This window comes from Melospiza melodia, chromosome 8, assembly GCF_035770615.1.
Source record: "Melospiza melodia melodia isolate bMelMel2 chromosome 8, bMelMel2.pri, whole genome shotgun sequence".
NCBI classification, from domain to species: domain Eukaryota; kingdom Metazoa; phylum Chordata; class Aves; order Passeriformes; family Passerellidae; genus Melospiza; species Melospiza melodia.
The window spans coordinates 11164038-11184899 of NC_086201.1; the positions used below are offsets into that span (position 1 = coordinate 11164038).

Below are 20862 nucleotides of genomic sequence, written 5' to 3' on the forward strand. Positions count from 1 at the left end.
ACTGATTCTGTGCTCAATGCTCATGTAATATTTGATTTTTCTTTTGTTGCTCTAGTTCCCCAGTTTGAAACCAGCTGTAGCTATGTGGAAGCTACACTTGAGGAGTTTTTGGCTTGGAGTTGTGGGCAGCCTTCTTGTCTCTCTGGACCATTCAGTTGTTACGATTACTCCAAATACTGGGCTTATGCTGACTACAAGTACATTGCCAGGATATTCGAAGACAAGCCAGAAATTTTCCAGGTGAAACATTAATATTATCTCTTCCTAGTTGAACCACTGCAAATTATCTAATGTAGCTTCTACTGCTATCCCTCTCTGCTCCTTTGGCCACTTATTTTAAAATTCTGAAAGAAAAGCTATTAGCTCTCAGGCAAACTGAAATCTGCCAAGTGGCAGCCATCAAAGTTCTGAGTCTCCTTATAAATTTAGAAACACCACTCCAAGTGACAAAAAATAATTACCAGCCTGGCATTACTCTCTTCCCATTTAGGCCAGATCCACCTTACACCCAAATGGTGCCCAAATGAACAGCTCCACTCAGGAGGGAGGATTGATGGCATGTATTTCATTGTAGTAACAAGGCTGTAACATGGCTTTGCTCCTTGTTTTGCCTTGTGGCTCATTTTATTAAGTAGCTTAGCTCCTTTCCTTAATATAATTAGATTAACTGTTTGTGAGGAGGAGAGATTCTGTGGAGGCAGTAAAATACAGGAAGTAACCTGTCCATGGAAGTATTCAATTACCATACACAGTAGGACAGCTACCCAAGGTATTTCCTTTTATTTTCTCTGTGCCTATCTCCTATTTCAATATCTTGCTTCATCTACATTCTTGCTACTTCTCCTTGCAAATTGTAAGAGGGCAAAATTAAGGACAGCTATACAAAAGGTATACTTCTTCAAAAGATATAAAGAAAGAGTAAGTAAAGCCTTATTCATTTCTATACTTTGAAAGGGGAAAATGGAATCATAATTGCCTGTAAAATCACTGTATCACTGGGGTGACAGTGAATATGAACTGATAAGCCCCCTCAAATTAATTATTTCCTCAGAAAGCATTTCCCATGTTCGTCATATGTATTTTATTCTTTTGTGCCAGTAAAACTGATGTTTTATAGTGATCAGTCTTTTTTCAGACTTTCAGACTTTTCCAACTTTCCATTGGGCCGGAAGGTAAGGATTGGGCACAGAGATCATCTTACCTTTCTTTTCCCCCTTCCCTTCCTGAGCACACTGAAACATAACCAGCATCACATAACCTTGGGCTGGTTTGTGTTGTCTGAACTAAACTGGGAGCTCCAGGGATGTTTCTGGCTCCCCGAGATCTTTGCATAACTTTGTCTGTAGTTGTTCCTTGGTCTTCTCTTTGTCTGCCTCCACAGACAGCATTTCCATGTGTCTTCCAGCACAGGCCAATAGCAGCTCAGAAGTCCTGAATATCCTTCTGCTTCATTCACACTTGAAGGAAACAACCATTTTTCTGCCTCTTTCTTTCCCTTGCCCCCATTCAAGAACAAAGTTGAGGCTCCAGGAGTTGCATTTCTGTGCAGGTGCCATGCCACGACCTGATCACCTGACCTAACGCACAACAGATTGTACTGCAATTTTAGAACAGACACACGTAATGGTTATGCCATGGATTTTTTTGAGAAGCAGAATCTGGGAAGGAAAGACTTGGTGGTGTTATGCAAGCAAATATGGTGTGTGTCATCTGCCATTTTCACAGGCATGGGAGAGAAATGCCTCCATCAGTTCCACACTCACACAGCTTTTGAAACACTGCTACACAATTTATACCAGCCAAAGGAGTTCTTTGTGGAAATTCTTGTGTGAATCTGATGATAACTCCTTTTTTTTTTCTTCTAGATTTTATTTAGATTTACGTGAGGTTATTTGAAGGGGAAAAGAAGGCCAACTGCACTGTTATTTATAGTGATTAATAGGGCCATTTAGAAGTTGCTTGAAATTTAGATTGCACTGTTTATCATTTACAGTTGTGTGGGCTAAGGTAATGATTCCGTTATTCTAATCTATGAGCAATATCTAGCATCTTACATTTTTTGTTCAGTTGATATTTCATTACAGAATTTGAGATATAAATCAGGAGCAAGATACATGCATGAAGTTTAAATAGAAATGAGACCTTTTAAAGTGACATACGGGTACAGATTAACTTCATTATAAGCAGCAAATGAAATAAATATATATCACAAGTAATGTGCCATCTGTTATGGTTGGAACACCTTTTAGTGCATTTCTTCTTACTCTGGCTTTTTATTGTAGAAAAGGAACCCAGTGTGACAAGATTTCAGTAATACTACCAGTTCCTTTTCAGTTCATTGGTTAAAAACTATTTTACCCATAATCGCTTCAACTATTTACTACAGCAGGAGCATTTTCAAAAAGTTCTTTTAAATCTGATATTGATTATGTGTGCTTTCTTTTCACTTAAATTGTAACAAAATATAAAAACTATTTAGGTGTGAGATTAAAGTGTAGAAATGGTGCTACGCTTAACTTTTTCACTGAAATAGTTGTATTGAATTCCAAATTTTATGCCTGCTGAAATCTATAGGAGCAACTTTTTCTTTTTGATCTTTTGCTGTCTTTGACAAATGTTTATATTACACTTCTGCATTTCTTTCAAATGATATCTTTAAAATCAATAACTCTGAAATTCAGAATCTTTAGCAACACCTAATTTTTGGGAAGGCTATTGCTCACTTTGAGGGTCTCCTGATGCAGTGTCGTGGTGAAGTCATCCTTATAATGTCTAGCTGTCGTTTTCCTCATCCATAAATCTTAAAAAAGGATATCATCCACCTGTCTGCAAGCAGCAAGCTTACATACTTAAATTAGGACTCCTAGACTCCTATTTTCTCTTTATAGACAGCAGAAAGAGAGAGGCTTTTCCAAGGCTTGATTGAGAGTGCTTTGACTAGAGCAGGAGCCAAGATTAAATTAGGTTCCTAAAGTTAGGTGATGTGAATGACCCCAAAGTGCTTTACTGAAATGGAACAAATACCATTATCTTCCTTTTCAAGATGGGAAAAATAAAACTCAGAGATGAAGCGATTTGCCCAAGACCGTCAGGAAGCCAGAAATTTAATCTCTGTTTCCTAAGGCTCAGTCTGGGGCTCCAGCCAAAAGGTGCCAGTATCTCTGGCCAGTATTCCTCAAGTGCTTTCCAATAAACAAATGATCAGGCCCTGCAGGTGGCAGGGAGAGCTGTAGATACATGGAAAAGCTTTAGCCAAGCTACACAGAACCATTCTGCAAACCCCTTGGATTGTCTGAAAAATGCCTCACTGTGCCTCTTTCCAACTGTCAGCCCCAAGGGATTGCTTGTGGGAGGATCAACAGACTGGAAAGATCCAGCACTGTGTTCATAATATGTGTACACCTGTTCTGCCCTTCCTTACCCTGTCATCAAGTTGTTTTAAGTTCACTGCCTCTGCATTTGCAATTGTGTCCATTAAAAAATAAGAAACTTAACCTGGCATAACACTGGGTCACAGATGGGGTAAAGTCTGTGTTCCCGGACTACATGGAGAAAGCTGAAATAGGAGCAAGGAGAGAGCAAAAATTCCACATAGATTATCAATTGTTTGAAAAGGGAATAGGGATTTTTCTTCTTTCCTTTCATTCTCTTTTTAAATGCCATACATAAGAAGTTTTCTAAAAGCAATCCTGAGCTTGGGTGGATGGTTAAGGGTGGAGAAAGATAAAAAAGAGTGTTTGAAAAGAAAAAGAAGTCCCATGTGGCCATGAGAATTTGGGCAGCCCTTCTGTAGAGCAAAGGAGTAACTTGCATGATATGAAAGGTGAGGATGAAAATTTTGGAGGAAGGGGAACAGACTGTGCATGCTCCAGAACCCAACCAGGGAAAAACAGCTGCAGTGGATAAAGAGTGATGAGCAATGGAAGGAGAAGACAGGAGACTCTCAGAACTAAGGATAGGATGTCAATCAGTTCAACAGCTTACATAAATAAACCTTTTTATTGCTCTAGGATGTAAGGTGGTCTGACTTTGGTTTTCCTGGAAGAAGTGGAAAAGAGAGCACACTGTGGATTGGTTCTGAAGGAGCAAACACCCCCTGCCACTTGGACTCCTACGGCTGCAACTTAGTGTTGCAAGTACAAGGAAGGTAACAAGTGCACATACCTACAGTAAATACAGGGGAGAGCTATACTGTGCATAAAGTTAGTTTTGGACTCTTTTTAGTATTATTTCTAGGTCCTGATTATTTCAGTTTTCTGACTTCTCAATGATTGAAGAGCATCATAACTGTTCTACAGGAAATGGCAGAACTTCAGGGCATTCTGGAGTTGACACAATTTTATTTTCTAGTCTGTGTGTAATATGGTCCAATTATAAACACTTTCATTTGCCTAGTAGTTATGAATTCAGGAATTTGGAATTAGGAGATAAAAGAGTTAAAATAAAAAAAAACTAAACAAAATAGAAATAAACTACTTTAGACTTTTACAATATTGTCTGTGCAAGAGGCTCTAATAGCCTGCTAGAGTTAATTTAAAAGGGGACCATCAGGATGGGAGCAGCCAGCTGTGAGCAAAGTTGAAAGGGACATTTGAGGCTCCAAACTCATTTGGGATCATGTAGCTGTTGCTGTATCTTTCTGCCTGTTCGCATGCTGTCTTTGGTTTTTTTTCGCATTCTTTTTTTTTCTCTTTTCCTTACATATTGGCTTCAGGGTTGGTGGGGTTTTTTTTGGTTTTTGGATTGTTATCTATTATTGCTAGAGTAGTGCTAGAGTAACAGAACAAGTTGCACACACTTTCTATGTTTGATAGTAGAGAGTGGAAGGAGAAATTTGCTAGGAGTTTTTCAACGGGATTAATTACTCTGCCATTTTATAGAACAGTAAGACTGTGGTGGTGGTGTGATTATGGTGCAGGATTGGAAGTCAGGTGTGTTGCCTTTTAGCTGGGCAGCATCACATGCTGACTGGCTTTAAGGCCTGAGGTAAATGAATTTGTCATCATCTTATCCCTAAGAAGGGTAACTCTGTGTAGGATTTTCATTCATGTTTGCAAACAGCCTTGAGGTCCTTGGGTGGATGTGCAGCAGAGACATTCTAGAAGCCTCCCTCAGCACTGCTGTGCTGCAGCCAATCCTGTAGACTTCAGATCACTTGTGCATTGAAGTCCAGACGCTTTAGTGTATTCAGGAGCCAGAAATCTCAATGAAAACCATGAGACTTAAATGCCATAATCTTCTAAGGATCCACTTAAATACTGGGTGTACTAAATAAGTACAGTGATGTAGCAGACACAATACCTGCCAAGCCTCTTTGATCTGTACCTTCAGATGTTGAACTTGAGCCAGAGTTCCAGCATCATGCAGCAATTCTGTCCACCTTCCCAAGGCACTTCCTCCCCCTCAAGTAGACCAAAATCCTTTTTCCTCTCAGGGAAAGAAATCCAAAGCCCTTACACAGCCTGAAAAGACAAAGTTGTTTTCTCTTCAGAACAAAGCCTGTAAATAGATTGCAAACTTCCACAAGCTTGTGAATCCTGTGCTTCCTCAGAGCAGAAAGATTCCCTTTTGAGACTCTCAAACAAGACAGGCTTTGTACCAGAATATAAGCTTATGCTAAACTTAAATAGATTTGCCTTTGCAGGAAAGCCAGGGACAGCTCCTTAGCCCTTTGCTGCTATCTTGAATTTCCTCCTTGCATCCCTTAGGCTTCTTAATTTTTTGCTTTATGATATTGCTTTGCCGTGAGCCTGCAGGATTAACCCTGAGCCTCCTAACCTAGTCATTCTCTGCCCCCTCAGAGGATCTAGCTTGGAGGGCAAAATAAAGTTGCAATAAGGCTTGAGTTTCAGGAGAAGTGGTTTTATGCTTGCATCCAGCAGTTGCTTTGGTAATTACCAAGAAATATCAGCAGCCTATGGCACTTGCATCTGTGCTGGTCTCTGGAGTTCTGACTATCTCTTCTGTTCCTGTCCCTTTTCGTTTCGTGCCCTTTGGTTGCTTTGCGCCCATTTTCAGATCTGTGACTTAGAATTGACAACCAGAAGCAGTAGACAAAATTCAAGAAGTGAGTGCCAAGGGAAAGGAAACAAAGAAAAGCCCTTTCTAGAGTCCAAAACAAAAGAGAAGAGCTACACAAGGGCTCCAGCTGTGCTGTAAAGTGCTGCCTTTACTTTTCCATTGCTTAGTGTATTGGTCATGTTGCACTATTTGTCTAGCACCTCTTAAATGTAATAAATTCTCTTTGTGTATTCCTTCTGGTTATTTCTATCACCTACAGTACTGCCATTTAAAACTTATATTTTTAAATACCATATGTACCTGCTAAGATATTTAATTTATAATGCCCATAAAACGGGCACCACCAGTTCTGGCATATTCTTTTTTTTCTCTTTGATCTGGTCTATGTCAGTGAAATAGAGACATTAGCTCCTGAGGACAAAGTGTGGTCCCAGCTCTGCTTGGCCTTTGCACTGTGGTGCCTTCATGTGCTTCTTTGGGCATGTAGGAGCAACGTGGCACATGAGTGCCCTCATGAGCAGAACAACCCTGTCCTGCTCCACCTGGCATTTAGTCACACCAGTAAGTTCTTAAATGCACAACCAGCCACATTTTCCTCATGTGAGATTGATAACACAAAAAAATACAGGTGTTTAAGGATACTTATTTCTATGGATGTATCTGGTTTTTATTCATTCCATCTTTGACATAGAAACATCAAGGTGACTTTTAAAAATGAGGGGTTCATGACTAACAGCCATATAAGGAAACAGAAGATAATGTCTACACCCTTTTACTGTTGCCATCTTAAACACACAATGCCCTCCTTTCAAAACAAATACAGATTTTGAAAGCTTTTCATTCAGTGAACAAAAATACATTGTCTGTAACAAAACTATTTCTTCTAGTTTATAGAGCAATTTTTAATGCTCTGAGCATCTGTAAATGCTGCATGTAAAAAAGAGGAAGAAGAAACCAGACGGGAGAGGTTTTTTAAATTTTATCTGCCTTTAAAAATGATTGGTGAGAAGCTGTAAATCTTCTCAGTTAAAAAATTAAAAAGTGGAATATTTTAAAAACACTTTCAGGAGACAGCCTGTAAGCACTGGCTGTGTTCTCACTGCGTAGGAGATTCACACAGCGAGGCAGATTTATGTTTTATTGAAAACCTTGCTACTGCCTTTAGTTCTTTGCTGCAAGTGACATGCACTGAATACATTTTTGTCTTCTCTCTATTTTCAGGAAGAGATGGCACCTCTTCCCACCTGGTGACACCAGTTTCCTTTATCCTACCAGGATCCCTTATGAGGAATCCAGCATATTCAGCAAAGTCAACGTTGCCAACCCTGATCTGAAACGCTTTCCCGAGTTCAGGAACTCAACAGCCCATGTTGTTACACTCAGTCCAGGACAGGTACCACTTACATACAAGCTTCACATTACTTAATATTCTATTTAACTGCCTAATTAAGGGCTAGGAAATCTTAACAAATTGACTGTGGAACTTCCTTCTTCCTCCACTCCACATTCAGACCTTCTCAGCACAGAAACTTTCTTCGCTGTTTGCGTTGACTTTTTAGTACAAAAGCTGCAGACATTTGGAGAGCTATCAATCAGCTGTCTGATTCATAGATCAGAGTTCAATCAGCTGCCTGATTCCATACAACCACCCGTCTTGCAGCCACCTCAAATTTGTCTACTTCAGAACTTTCTTGAACTCTGACCTGTCTACTCTGACAGCAGTATGTTCCATAAAATGCATTTGGTTAATGAGTATATAGAGCTAGCAAAGGAACTCATATTTTGGTAGTGAATAGGCTTCACCTGTTGGTTTAATAAATACTTTAATGATGATACTTGCTTTTAGAGTGCATACCATTCACAGGTTTCATGGTGCTTTCCAGGGCTGTGAGGATGTTTTTAATCCTGCTTTACTGAGAAGGTTCAGCTGTAAGTGCCTGGCCTACAGTCACACTGGCAGGCAGCAGCAGTGTGAGAGTAGGGCTCAGGACTCTTGATTCCCAGTCTCCTGCTGTAAATAGTGTCCTTCTTTATTTAATCAGCAAGGTCTGTATTTGGAGTCTGAATTACCCTTTTTCATTTGTTCAGCCGTGCATGTCCTGCTAAGGCACTGCTGTGCATCTCAAACTGTCAGGCCCTTCCAAAGGAATTTTGCAATGGTCATTGCTCAGACAGTGGAGTTGCTGCTGCTGGAACCCTTTTGCCATTCTCCTACCAGATATTGTCACCTCTTTTGACCTGCCAGCTCAACAACTTGTATGAGCATTCCCCTGTCCCTAACTGGCAAACCCAGCTGTCTTCAACAATTTAAAGAATGGATTTTTGCTAATTAAGTTAATTCTGAGGAGGCAGAGTGGGGCAGGATAGTAGCTTCCAACAAAAGGATGATACCCTTCAACTGGAAGTGTATGCTCTGCAGTTGGTACAGATGCAAATGGAGAATCTATGATCAGCCTTTACTGTTTGCACTACATTAGCTCATACTCATATTCCTAAAGCAAATCATTAGTTTCACATTCAGCACTTTGTAAGGTTGCAGCAGTCAGTAATTTAAAGCACAAAGAACAAATTTTTACTATTGATAAAAATGCCACATCCATTCAGCACTGCGTTATCCCTGATCCCCAATACTATTTGAATTTATAATCTCCTTTGCAACGATCAAGTGCACTAGTGAACCTTTAATATGATCTTAATTTTAATTAGGCTTAAAGCAATTACGAATTAATCTTGCTAGGAATAAAGATCTTGAGCCAGCTCAGTAATAGAATTTGTCTGCATTGCCATGAACGAGATACTGTTTGGATTTCCTGGGGGGGAAAGTGATGTAGCAGCAATGATGGAGCAGTGAGGTATTGCCTTTGTCCATTTCATCAGTGCTTTTTGTGTGGTGCTTGCCAGCATCTCATCCAGAAGCTTTCAGGGCAGGTGGCTGGGAGCTGCAGCCATTTGATGGAAAGGAATGACCTAGAAGAACTCCTTTTTTAACAAGGGAGAGAATTCCTAAATAATGTCTTGATATGTGTTTAACAGTGGTTTTCACATAGAATTAGCCCAATTACTGGAGAATTTGTAGGCATCTTTATTTTGTGATAAAATGTAGCATCTCGACTCATTCCCAGAGGGTATGCAGAACATTTTGGATTATTGTAACAATAAAAGGCTGAAAAAACGAAGACAAAGGTGTTCTTAGGTATTCAGGAGAGCAGCTGCATGTAGAGTGAGTGCAGCTTTGAATATCAAAAACTTAATGTGTCTAATGCCACCTTCTGGTCAATGTTTGCCACCAGCCATTTTTCTGCCTGAAAGCAGAATTCCTTCATGTAACATTGTGCCAGTGCACAGAGTGTTCAGTCAGTTAGATCCTTTGTGCCCTTGCACTGTATTATTCATAGGTGAGCCTCTATTATGAATTTGGTAGCTGATTGAGAATTAAGGTTTTATAAGGTTTCATCCTGTACCTGACCACTGGCTGTCAGCTGCATTTCAACAGACATAACTTCTGGTTTTACATCAGTGATCTGTTCTGAAACAAATGATGAAAACATTTAGATGTCAAGCTTACTCAAATAGGCAGCTGAGTAGTGGAAGGGCTTGCAGCAGTACATGACTATATCCACTATATCCATGAAGTTACAAGCTCAAGTTGTGTTACAGAAATGTAGGGGGTCCTTATAAATGTTTGGACCTGGTCCCCTCTGTGATGGTTGCAAAGCTGAGGATTAAGTATGGAGCAGCATTTCTAGTAACACCCTGATTTTTTTCTCAAATATACAAATGCTCCCTAAAAGACCAGAAATGGGACAAACCACATCTGTTCTTGTATCTTCTACCCATGCTCTGGGAAAAGTATTAAGAGAGTTAGGGATCTGTCACCCTCAGCTTAAATCCTGTTCAGGACAGGTGTCCTATTTGCCATCAGTGGCACCTGGCACTTCAGCAAGGTGGTTCATCCTTCCTGTCTTACATAATTACAATCCTGCAGGAACATTGATCCTACCTTGTCCTTCAGCACAGGCTGTAGAAGGAGCCTATGCACATAGATGCTTAACTTTTTTGATGATTAAAAATAGGAAAGATGAATACCACCTGAAAAAGCTACAAAAAACTGAGGTGCTGTACAAGGATAAAATCATTGATCATTCTTTCCTCTGCCCCACTTCTCACTGACTTCTGGCTTCCTTCCTGCTCACTAATGTAATTGCTCTTAATCCATCTCCCTGTTAATCCACATCCACATAACCAGACAATGGTAGGGAGACTATGAAGTGATCTGGGTTTATCTGAAGGGATGGAGAGCAAGCAGCTGCCCTCTGTGCCCCTGTGAGCAATCCCATTCCCCCCTTGCTACCCCAGGCAGGTGCTGTTAGGCAGAGCTTGCCTGCCCTGGGCCTGGCCCTGTGCCCCAGTGCAGCCTGAGGCCAGAGGAGCTGCTGGGCAGAAGTGCAGGGAAAGGCCTAACTGAGGTAGCCAAGAGGCACATTGGGTCTGAGAAGGGTGCCCTCCCTCTGGCCTTGAAAAATATTGTCATTGGATGGGAAAAAAAAACTATTTTAGAAAAATATGAACATTACTGCTTGCTGGTTCTCGCCATGGCCTGCTGCTCAGAAGCTCCCCTCCCCTGCTTCTGCAAAGTCTAAAAGAAACACATTGATGTGGCCACAAATACAGTTGTCACTCAGTTCCTGTGTTTAGCTGCAGGATTTTCTCTTTCTGGGCTTCTGCTGCAGAATCTAACACACCATGGGATCCTGCTCAGCAGCAGAGCTCCCAGCAGTGCAGGCAAACCTCTGACCTCTAATCTAACCCTGAGCAAGAAGAAATCTTCATGAAGTCAGGGAGGGATTTCCCTGTGTGCTGCCTTTAAAGAAAGGGTATGAGAACATCAGTTTGGGCTTAAAGTGGAGAACAGAAGAACACACAGCCTGGATAGACAAGAAAAATATAATTGATACCGAAGTGTTTTAGTAAGTCAAGAAATGCAGTAATTCAAAGGTAGTGTAATGTTCCTGCTCAAAGTATACAAAAGAGTTTTTAAAAGGGGTTACAGTAAAAAAACTACTTTTGTTGGAGAAGAATTTAAGTGATTTTACTAAAAGAGAATTCAGAGTTGGCCACACCATTATGCATAATAGATGGCTGATAATTCTGTTCTGGGAAAGGAATAAAGAGTTTTCACAGGGGAGACTGCAGAGCCTGCCCCAAGTCACCCCATAGAGAAGGTAGACAGCCCAACCCAACCTCAGGACACCAGAACTATGATTTCCGTCACAGAAGAAGCAGAAGAGTCCAGGAGCTGAATTTATGCTAGGATTGGTGATAAAAACACTGCTCAACCTGCAACACCTATGGAGAGCCCTCAAAAATGAAAGGTCAAAGCTGCAATTCCCTGACTCTGCTTCTCCACCTCTTCCCTGAGCTTCCCTCATTCTCTCACCTAGGTCACCTGTGGGCCATTCCTCCTCTTCACTGTGCCTTTCCCCATGGCTGTGCCTTTCCCTTGGCTGTGCCCATGTTTCTGACTCCAGTCACCCTTGGAGCTCCATTTCAGTGCACAGGAAGACACCAGGAGGGAGGAGGAGGAGGAGGCAGGGTGAGAAGCACCTTCCAAGCACCAGGACAGCCAGGCTCCAGCTGGGATGAGGCACAGGCTGGGGCAGCAGGGCTCACACAGTCCTCAGATGGTGCTCCCACAGAATTGGCTATGCCTGCACCTACTTCATTTTATGTTTCATTGCCATGGTTGCAAACACTTCTGGGATCTCCTTGGGTCCCCCCCGTGGCTCAGTGTCTTTATCTTCCCCTGACACTGGCTTCCTTTTTGTGTGCATTTACCTAAATATCTTTTTCTAATGAGCAGAAATTTCTTGGTATAATATTTCACTTCAGGGTATGCTCTCTTTTTGAAGCAATTCCACCTCTGCCCTACCTTTGCACTGTATCAAGTTAATCATGTCCACTGAGAATTCAAACCTGCTCTGTTCTCTGTGCTGTACAAGTCTTCAGCATTGCTCCACTTGCTCTCCCAACTGTTCCTTTGGTTTCTTTCCTCCCATTACAGCATCTCATTTTATCTTTTCTGGGACTTATGTCCTACTTTAACTTCATTTGCTATATTTGGCTGTCACTAGCCTAAATATTAAAATTATCTGATTGGTTACTGTTTAGATCAGTATCTTCCCAGCACGAATAAAGTTAGATAAGTTCTGTGGAAAGCAGGCTAGCACAAGATTATTTCTTAGCTTGGAGTAGTTCTGTCTTGCTATTGCCCTTTATATTTTCCCTATAAAATGTTTGCTGCATTTGTGTGTGTTGTTTCACTGTGGCTTACTTTTATGTTTCCTATAGAAATGTAGCTAAATCTGTGTCCCATATTCATAAACATATGGAAGTCTGCTTTTTTTAATTGTGAAATTGATTTTTAGAGGCAGCCGTGGTGGGTTTTTTGGTTTATTTTCATTTGATTGTGCTTCTGTTTACTTTTAATTTGAAAACCTAGAAGGATACTAGTTTGTAAATGTAGAAGAACTCTATCTTTCTTTTCTGGGTTGTTGGGGTTTTGGGGTGTTTTTTTTTTGGTCTTATTAGTTCTGCTCTCTTGCCAGCTGTATTTTTTTGTTTTAATTACCTTTTTCCATTTCTTCATCTTTATTAAAGTTTTAGTCCTTTTGCTTTTTGATACTTTCAATTTTCTTGTTGCTATAAATCCTAATTTTAACAAGCATAAGCTTGTTCAACAATGAAGGAGGGAGAGCAAGTGTCTTTATGGACCCTCTTGCCTATTTGAGTCGCAGCTCTGTAACTCTCCTAGAAACTGCATCAGCGACCAGTGCCAGCTGCAGAGACACAGCTTTGCAGTTATTACCCTTAACCTGCTGGCAAGGGAAACCTGATTAGTCTCTAAAGGACCAAGTTCCTCCTCTTTGGTTTGAAAACCCAGGACAAGTTGTGGGGATTGTATTTTCCTTCTGGCTGTACCTGCTCTCTCCAAAGCAATTCTGTCTCCATTTTGCATGTGAGTCATGTGGAGCCAGCACGTTCCATGTCTAATTTCCTTCTTGGTTTTCCAGGCAGCATTTCTTACTGAAACATTTATACATTTCCCTTAATCTGTCTCTTGCTCGTGTTCCCTTGCCACATGGTCCCTGTGCAGCACCTCCCCAGTGTCTGCTGCCCTCCTCCACGTGCTGGAGCTCGCTGTTCTGCACAGGGCTCACAGGAAGGATCCCACTGGTGCAAACAGCCACTCACAGGAGCTCTGCTTTCTTCTGCTGTAACACAAAGTTTGCCAGGGCTCACCATTACACCCAGTCACTTGGAGGGCACCCAGAGTCTTTAGCAGAGTTCAGTGTAAGAACCCCTATAGAGCAGATGAGCATTTGGGGAGGGAGGGGATTTGTATGATTTTGCAGTCAGTGAAACTGGAAAACACTTCCTTACAGATAAACCCATTGCTGCTAATGCAACGGCACTGTTCATTTAAAGTGGATGTTTCCTTGATAAAAACAAAACTCTGAAACTCGTTCAGCAGAGAAAACATGTTTTGGCTGCAGTCTGTAGGGTTTCATACACTTACATGTCAGGACTAATTAGTGATATTTTTAAAATAATGACCCTCCACTGACTGACTTCCCTTTCTGTTCTGTGTGCTGTATTGGATTAAAGAATAATTTCCAAAGGATTTTGACCTTTGGAGAGCCAGTGCTTTTTGTTTGACCTAAATTTAAGCCTGTAGAGAACATTTTGTCGTCTGGCCCAAAAAATAAGTGTTCCAAGTGTCCTGTAAGTGTTTGCAGGACTGGTGCCATTGTTTGCCCCACAGATATTTTCCCATTAGCCACGTTTTGATGTAATGAAGCACAGGGCTATCTGGGTAGCAGAACATCCTTCTAAGTAATTTGTGTCTACCAAGAGAAAGAACTGTCTGCAATTCAGATACAGATCATTGCTTCACTTTCCCCATTGTGAAGTATATATTTTTATCTGTCTCTGACCATTTTTATAACTTGTCAAAAAATATCTTTTATGCTTTCCTTGATAGCTCCATGTTACTCTAATGTTCAGTAATCTGCAAAGCTTGTCCTCTATCATCAAAACAACATCAGTGTCTTGTACCATAAAAAACCATGGGTTGGAATCAATTTTCTGTCACAGCTATCATCCTGATATTGTTGTAAAGCTCTGATCTAAACTAGATTGTCCCAGAAATCATGACATTTTCTTTTAAAAGCCTGTCTACTAAAAGTGAAACATTTAATACTGGTGATTATTTACCAGAATTAAAGTTGCATTTTGTCACCTAGTCACCTAGATGAGCAGAGGGATGCCTGCTTCTTGGGAAAACCAGCTGGCAGTCCTACAGGAACTGGGAAATTTGCTCAGTTGGAGAGTCTACAAAAGAATTCCTGCTTGACTGAGACTCTCTCTGAAGTCCTGATGTACTGCTGCACCATCTGCACCCCCTCTGTTCTGCTGTATTTTGCTTACCCACAGCATTTAAAGGTTATAGTCCTGCTTGGGACTGTATGGGAAGGAGTTTGGATGAAAGGTAGTTCTGGATCATGTCCATGTCTTACATGGTAGTATTGATAGCGTGGGCATTTAAGTCTTGAGAAAAGGCTCTTTAAAAGAGAGAAATAAATATCACCTCTCACCTGTGTCCTTGCCTCAGTTCTGTCTCTACACCCCACATCACCTAAATTAAAAAACCGTGTCTTTCTTCAGGCTTCTGCTTGTTCCCTAATGCAATGTCTGCACTTCCAGGTCCTGTTTGTCCCAAGGCACTGGTGGCACTATGTGGAATCCATTGATCCTGTCACTGTCAGCATCAACTCTTGGATTGAACTGGTATTTTCCTTTTAATGTCCTTTTAGTGGGGATGTGGCACAAGGGATTTCTGTCCCCTGCCTGCCAGGTTCAGTCCTACTGTGTGTGTTGTGTTCAGAGGCTGGGGAGCGAAGAGCCCTTATGGATACATTTTTTCTGGAAGAACCTTTCAAGGTTCCAGATCTGAAGCCCCAGTTCAGCAGAAATCCCCTTTCAAGTTTACTTCAATCAGGTAAACAATTAAACACAAGCTAAATTTTCATGCCTAATTTCTTAAGGGCCAGCCAGCTTTGTGCTGAATAGAGAACAAAAAACCAGGAACTTCACCTCAAGGACAAGCTTATGTGCAAAGCTAAATTAGAATTTAAATCAGATTAATGTGAATAGGAAGGGAGGAGAAGAAGATTTTTGAATTTTCATTCCTCTGTGATAGTTTTGCTTTGGCTGAAGTTGGATTTCCTCATGTATTTAATTAATTTTCTTCTCACTGGGCTTTGATTTTTCTTGCTCATGTTAACCAGTATATATGGGATGGTTCCAGGGATATTATAAAATCATAGAATAGTTTGGGTTGGAAGGGACCTTTAAAGGTTGTCTAGTCCAATCACTCTACAAGGAGCAGGGACATATTCCACTAGATCATCTCAATACTCCAGAAGGTTTTCTGATTGACATTACTTTATTATTAATCCTAGGTTAATATTAAAAAAAAAAACTTTTGAAATGGCCTCACTGAAATACTCACTGCCTTTTTTTTCCCTACTTCTAAAATCCATATTAGACTAGAAATCTGCAGGGGAAAGAACACATGCTTTCAGCTTCTGTTCCAAGACCAGATGATGCATTTCTCATACCAACATCAAACCAAGCAGAGCACAGGAACTCACTTGGGTATTTTCCTCATGGAGAAATTTTTGAGGTGAAACCTGTGTATTTAGCAAGGACAGCAGGCCCACAGCCCAGACCAGGCTCTCACACAGCCCTAAATGCAGTCAGGCTGTTTGCAGAGCCAGAGAAGGCACCAATTATATTGTAGAGCAGCCACTTAAGCCTGCCTTGAATTTGAGCCTTTGAGGTAATTCAGAGGAGCTGGCTGTGTGCCCTGGGCTTGGGAAGGCCCTGATGTCAGCACACACTTGTGCCCTAAGCTGGACCTCACAAGTTGTCCCCCTCTGGAGGAGCAGGCTGTGGTGGGATCAGCTTGGCTGGTAGCTCCCAGGTGCTGGCGTGGGGCCTGAGCATTTCTAGCTCTTCTTATGTGTTGCAAGGGGAAAAAAAGTGGAGCTGAACTCTACATCCTGTTCTGTCATAAAGGTCTTGCAGAAGTCACCAAGATCCTGTTTGGTGCCAGCAGGAGTCAGTGGCTGTGTGGTGTCATAAGCAGAGGAGTCTTTGCTGGATCTTGCTAATAAATGACACACACCCTCCCCAGATATCAGTATCTGCCATGAGCAAATGTGGCAATGGCAGCCCAGGTGAAAGATCCTTACAGAAATCACCCCTGCAGCTGATGATGCAGCATTGTTTGTGAGGTGTTGGGCACTCCATCTATAAAATAAATTCTGACATGGATTCTAAAAGACAATTCTGAGAACATTTGCATTACCAAACCAAGCAGTTCTTGCTCGCAGCTGTTACCAGCTGCTTTCATATTGACAGATGTGAATCACACCAACAATTACAGTCCCAGTGAAACCATTAATTATATTGGCAAGAGTCTAGAGTAGAAATTTAATTTGTTTTCAGCTGGATGTGAGCTACCCAAAAGTATTCCTTGCTTTCTAACATACTGCCATGCAATCAGTACAGCCCTGTTGTTCTGCAGGCCAGGATGAATACCAAGAATGCAACACCTTAAATAGTTTCCACATGTCAATACCAAACTCTGTACTTTGGTGGTTTTTTATACAAGGCCATTAAAAAGCCTAGCATCCAAACCCACAAAATGCCAAGAGCACTTCCCCCTGCTTCTATCCCAAACTCTGCTTAGGGTTCCAGGAAAAATTGCTGCTTTCAGCCCTCATACTAGCCAGATGTGTGGTTTGCTTGACAGGTTCCCTGGAGCCACAGTTAGACTGGTCAGGGCTGTGGGTTGACCACGTTGGATCTTCCCTCCAAAACTAATACATCTAAGCATCTCAATTAAATCAAATATATGCATCCACTTCTAGGTACTTGTCATTGAGATAACAAAACCACCATCCTGTTTGAAGAGTCTACCATTCCTTCCACATACAAGAAACTCAAATGGGAGAGAAAGCCAAAATCCTATAAAGTTTTTTCTGCTATCCTAACCTAGCAAGCATCCAAGCTGTCCAAGGGGGATCATGAAGGAAGGCCTGAAACAAAGAGCCTATATTAAGTTAGTAAGTCAATTTTCAGTTTTGCAGGAGAGTTTTCAGAGCAAACATGCTTTTCCTTCTGGTGATGTTCAAAAGTGCAGCAGTTTGTCAGCTGCTGTTACATGATAAAATGTTTCCTAAATTTCCTTAAGATTCACTTTTGTGCTTGTGTAGTCCTTAGATAGCTGCTGCCTTGCTATAACATCTTGTGTGTTTTAATTGCTTAAATTAGACATAATATGTAGATATAAAAATGTGCTATATAGTTCTATGGCTCTTCTAGTCCTAAAGAGCTGTTTAAATGCACACATTAATTAAATGCTAATATTGCATTATAATTTCAAGCACCAGATTCAATTAACAAAACACTAATAAGGGAAAAGATTATATACACATACTATTTTTTGCAAAACCTTATTCAGATGAGCAGTCACACCAAAGCCTGTGCTGTCGCCTGTTTGGGGGCTTTGCACAGGAAGAGAGTCTGAAACCTTCCACTGACTTCACATGCATGAGTGTGGCTTTCAAACTAAGGCCATCTATGTTTTTCCTAAGATCTTTCAACTTTCTGCAGAGAGCCATGAGCTAATCTATCCCCTAAAACCTTCTGTTCTCTTGAGGCAGGATGCAGATCATGAAGCCCGTGTAGAGGAGGCAATAACTCGAATGCTGGTATGCGCCATAAAATCAGCAGAAAATCCCAGTGATGGAGATCTCTGGCTAAATCCCACAGAGGTAAGCCCTCTACTGCTCTCATTATAGCAGCAATAACAAAGAATTACTGACATTTTGCTTAGCTCCCCCTGAGTCTTTATGCTGCTTTGAGAAAGGGAGTTTGAAGTTCCATCCCCCTTCATGTAGCAAAAGTAATTCATGGAAGATAATCACGCAAGGCTGAATTGAAACATGTCTCCTTTTAACTGAGTGTATTCTGGGTGTTTTCTTAGGTTGAGGCAACCTCCCATGAAATCAATCTTCAGTACCTGAATAAAGCAGTGTCTGCATACTTCAAGTGTCAGGAGACAAGTGTGTCAGGACAGGCACGTTCGAGCAGCAGTGGTGCAAAGCAGAGGACAAACAGCTCATGCAAGAGGAAGAGAAGGGAAGCTGGCTGTGAACCAGAGAGCTGCACATTACTAACCCAGGAAAGTGACTTTCCTGCACCCAAAGCAGAAGAGCTGCAGAAAATACCTTTTGGGCCTCATCTTATACAGGTTTTACCACAGTCTCACAAAACCAGCGTGGTGGGTGCAGTTGCAGTTGAAAGCGATGGTAGAGATCTTCTCCATGAAAATGAAGAACATTTTGGAAAATTACAGTGCAAGAGGAAGAGATTGCTAATGAGTAATGACTGTGAGGCAGCTGCACATCAAATGGATTCAGACTGCAGTCCATGCACCTCACAAACAGCCCTTTCTACCAATGACTTGTTAGACTGTCTGGTTAATCCTCGTGTCATCAGTTTAGTGGCTCAGCTGCTGTTGGAGAGAATGAGAATGTAATGCTGGAGTGCTTTATCATTGCTGAAACAGAAATCAAACAGCAGTTCTTGTTCTGCATGTTTAAGATCTGTAATAATTGAATGTTCCATTTCAAGTAATTTTTAGGTACAGATAGACACAGTTAATGGTTAAGTGCAGGTTGAAGTTGAGCTGAAAGAAGAATAGCTGGTTAGTGATGGCTGTGAAGAGAAAGGTGTGTTTAGTCAGGGAGCTGCTCAATGTTATGAACAAGAGAGAGCACACACAGTCACACTCCCACCGTGCTGTGCAGGTGGGATCTTCACAGTGCTCTACAGCTCCGAGCTGGAAAACAAATATGGCTTGATGATGGATAGCAGAGGGAGTGCTGGGACATGGTCACAGCAAAGGGGAACCACGGGTAGGAGCAGAGAGATTGACTGACTGTAGACTGCAGTCCTTGACCACATTTAAAGTAATAATAAGCAATAAGAAATCAGTTGATTACATTAAAAATAATAAATTCAGGTAAACCTAAACCTCAGCCAAGAGAGAATGCACTCACTAATGCATCTACTTCCTCCCTTCCACTAAATAACTTCAGTTTTGTCACAGAGCTCTGGGTTGGAGTGAGACAAAAGCCCTTAGCAAGAAAGTAGCCTTTAGCTACTTGAAGGTGGGAGAGTAAGGGCATTGGGAAGTTCCTGCTATTATTTATTTAAAGACAGGTGTGCACAGTCCCCTAAGAAACAAAGCAAAACAGCTATGACTTTTTACCTCTGTCCTTCTCCTTACCATAACAATCAAAATGTATTAATTTTTTTCTTTTGGTTGTAAATGGTTGCTGTACAAGATCAGCCTTTCTTCAAAGGATAGTAATCCTTGGATTTGGTTTCAAAAGCTGGGTTGTTCTTTGATTGAAATTTAAGGAACATGGAATATAGGCAAGAGGTTTGTTAACTCTGAATCTATGCATGGAGGCTTGAACAAAACCTGGGAAGAAAGCTGCTGGCACCTTCCAGGATGCTCTCACCTCCTCTGATTTCTGTTTGTGGTGGCACCAGAGGCATTTTCCCTAACTGCAGTTTCCAGAGACAGCTTCAGGGACAGTTCCTGTGAAAACTTTGCTTTTAAAATGTCTCTTTGCTTGTGTCTGCTAGAGACCAAGAAGCCAGTTTCTATCATCAGCCTGTTCTCATAGCCCTAACCTTCCACGACCAGCCCTCCAGCTGGTATTTCCTTTGCTTGATGTGTGCTCCCTGCTAAATACATGAAGCTAGTGCTGTTTTCACAAAGATCACCTTCCACTAATTTATAGTTGAAAAATCCTGACTGCAAAGGTGCTTTCTCTCTGCTTTTATTCAGATTGCATTGTTGGCAGGGCCCTGATGAATTATGGTAAGGGCTTTACATATGCACCAGTAGATCAGAAATTCAGGGAACCTTGCCATTTCAAAAATCTCCCCAAAAACCTAATACACTTGGAAGAGGATTAAGTTGAAAAGGCTCAAATGTTCATGTTTAACAAGCACAGAAACCTTACTCTGATGGAAACAGAGCTGTGTGTGTAGTTTGCTGGAGACCCTGGCTTTGAAGCGTGGCTGTGAGTTAGCAGCAGAGGCCACACGAGCTCCATCTCTGACCCACAAATGGGCAATTTCCAGTCCTGCTCTGCCCTGGTAATTGGGCTTAGGCACTGGTAACACCTCAGCAATGAGAGACAATCCACTGTTCTTGTTTCATATTTCTACACCAAAGAGTTTCAGCAGGGTTGCACCCCTGCAACCAGACCAGATTTTAATAAACAATCCTGTTGATACAGTTCCTGTTTGTGTGGTGGCACTGCTGTGACAAAGGGATTTGGTCAGGAATCACTTAGGAAACATTTTGGTCACCTCTGCTGCCTTTAGTGATTCACCAGGCTCATAGGGTGCAGTCTGTGGAACAGGGCAGACCCATTTTGAGGCACAGGCACACCTCAGCAGAGCTGGGTTTAGCAAGACCCTGCTCATGTCCTACTGCTGGGCTTGCCTTTCCCAGGCTGACCAGAGGGGCTGGGACCAGCTAGAGAGCTCTGCTGCTGGGAGCAGTTGTACTGGGAAGGAAGGGTTACAAATGCCTCATTTTAATTCACTGAGCAAAAATAGTCTTGCAATAAAAAAGCTTTTATGTCTAGAACAGATAGAGGTGGGGGAGGAGAATCACAGGCAGTA

At 41.5% G+C, this 20862-nt stretch overlaps 1 protein-coding gene across 3 annotated transcripts in view; it reads left to right on the forward strand.

Annotated features, from left to right (window-relative positions):
• The window catches only part of HSPBAP1 (HSPB1 associated protein 1), a 38337-nt gene extending 17864 nt beyond the window's left edge, over positions 1–20473 (forward strand). For all 3 annotated transcript variants that reach the window (XM_063161771.1, XM_063161772.1, XM_063161774.1), the window contains 6 exons: positions 56–240; positions 4011–4147; positions 7243–7414; positions 14785–14868; positions 17814–17924; positions 18137–20473. In XM_063161771.1, the coding sequence (XP_063017841.1) occupies positions 56–240; positions 4011–4147; positions 7243–7414; positions 14785–14868; positions 17814–17924; positions 18137–18691 (1244 nt within the window). In that variant the 3' untranslated portion in view covers positions 18692–20473. The remainder of the gene's footprint in view (positions 1–55; positions 241–4010; positions 4148–7242; positions 7415–14784; positions 14869–17813; positions 17925–18136) is intronic.
• The last annotated feature ends 389 nt before the right edge of the window (positions 20474–20862 follow it).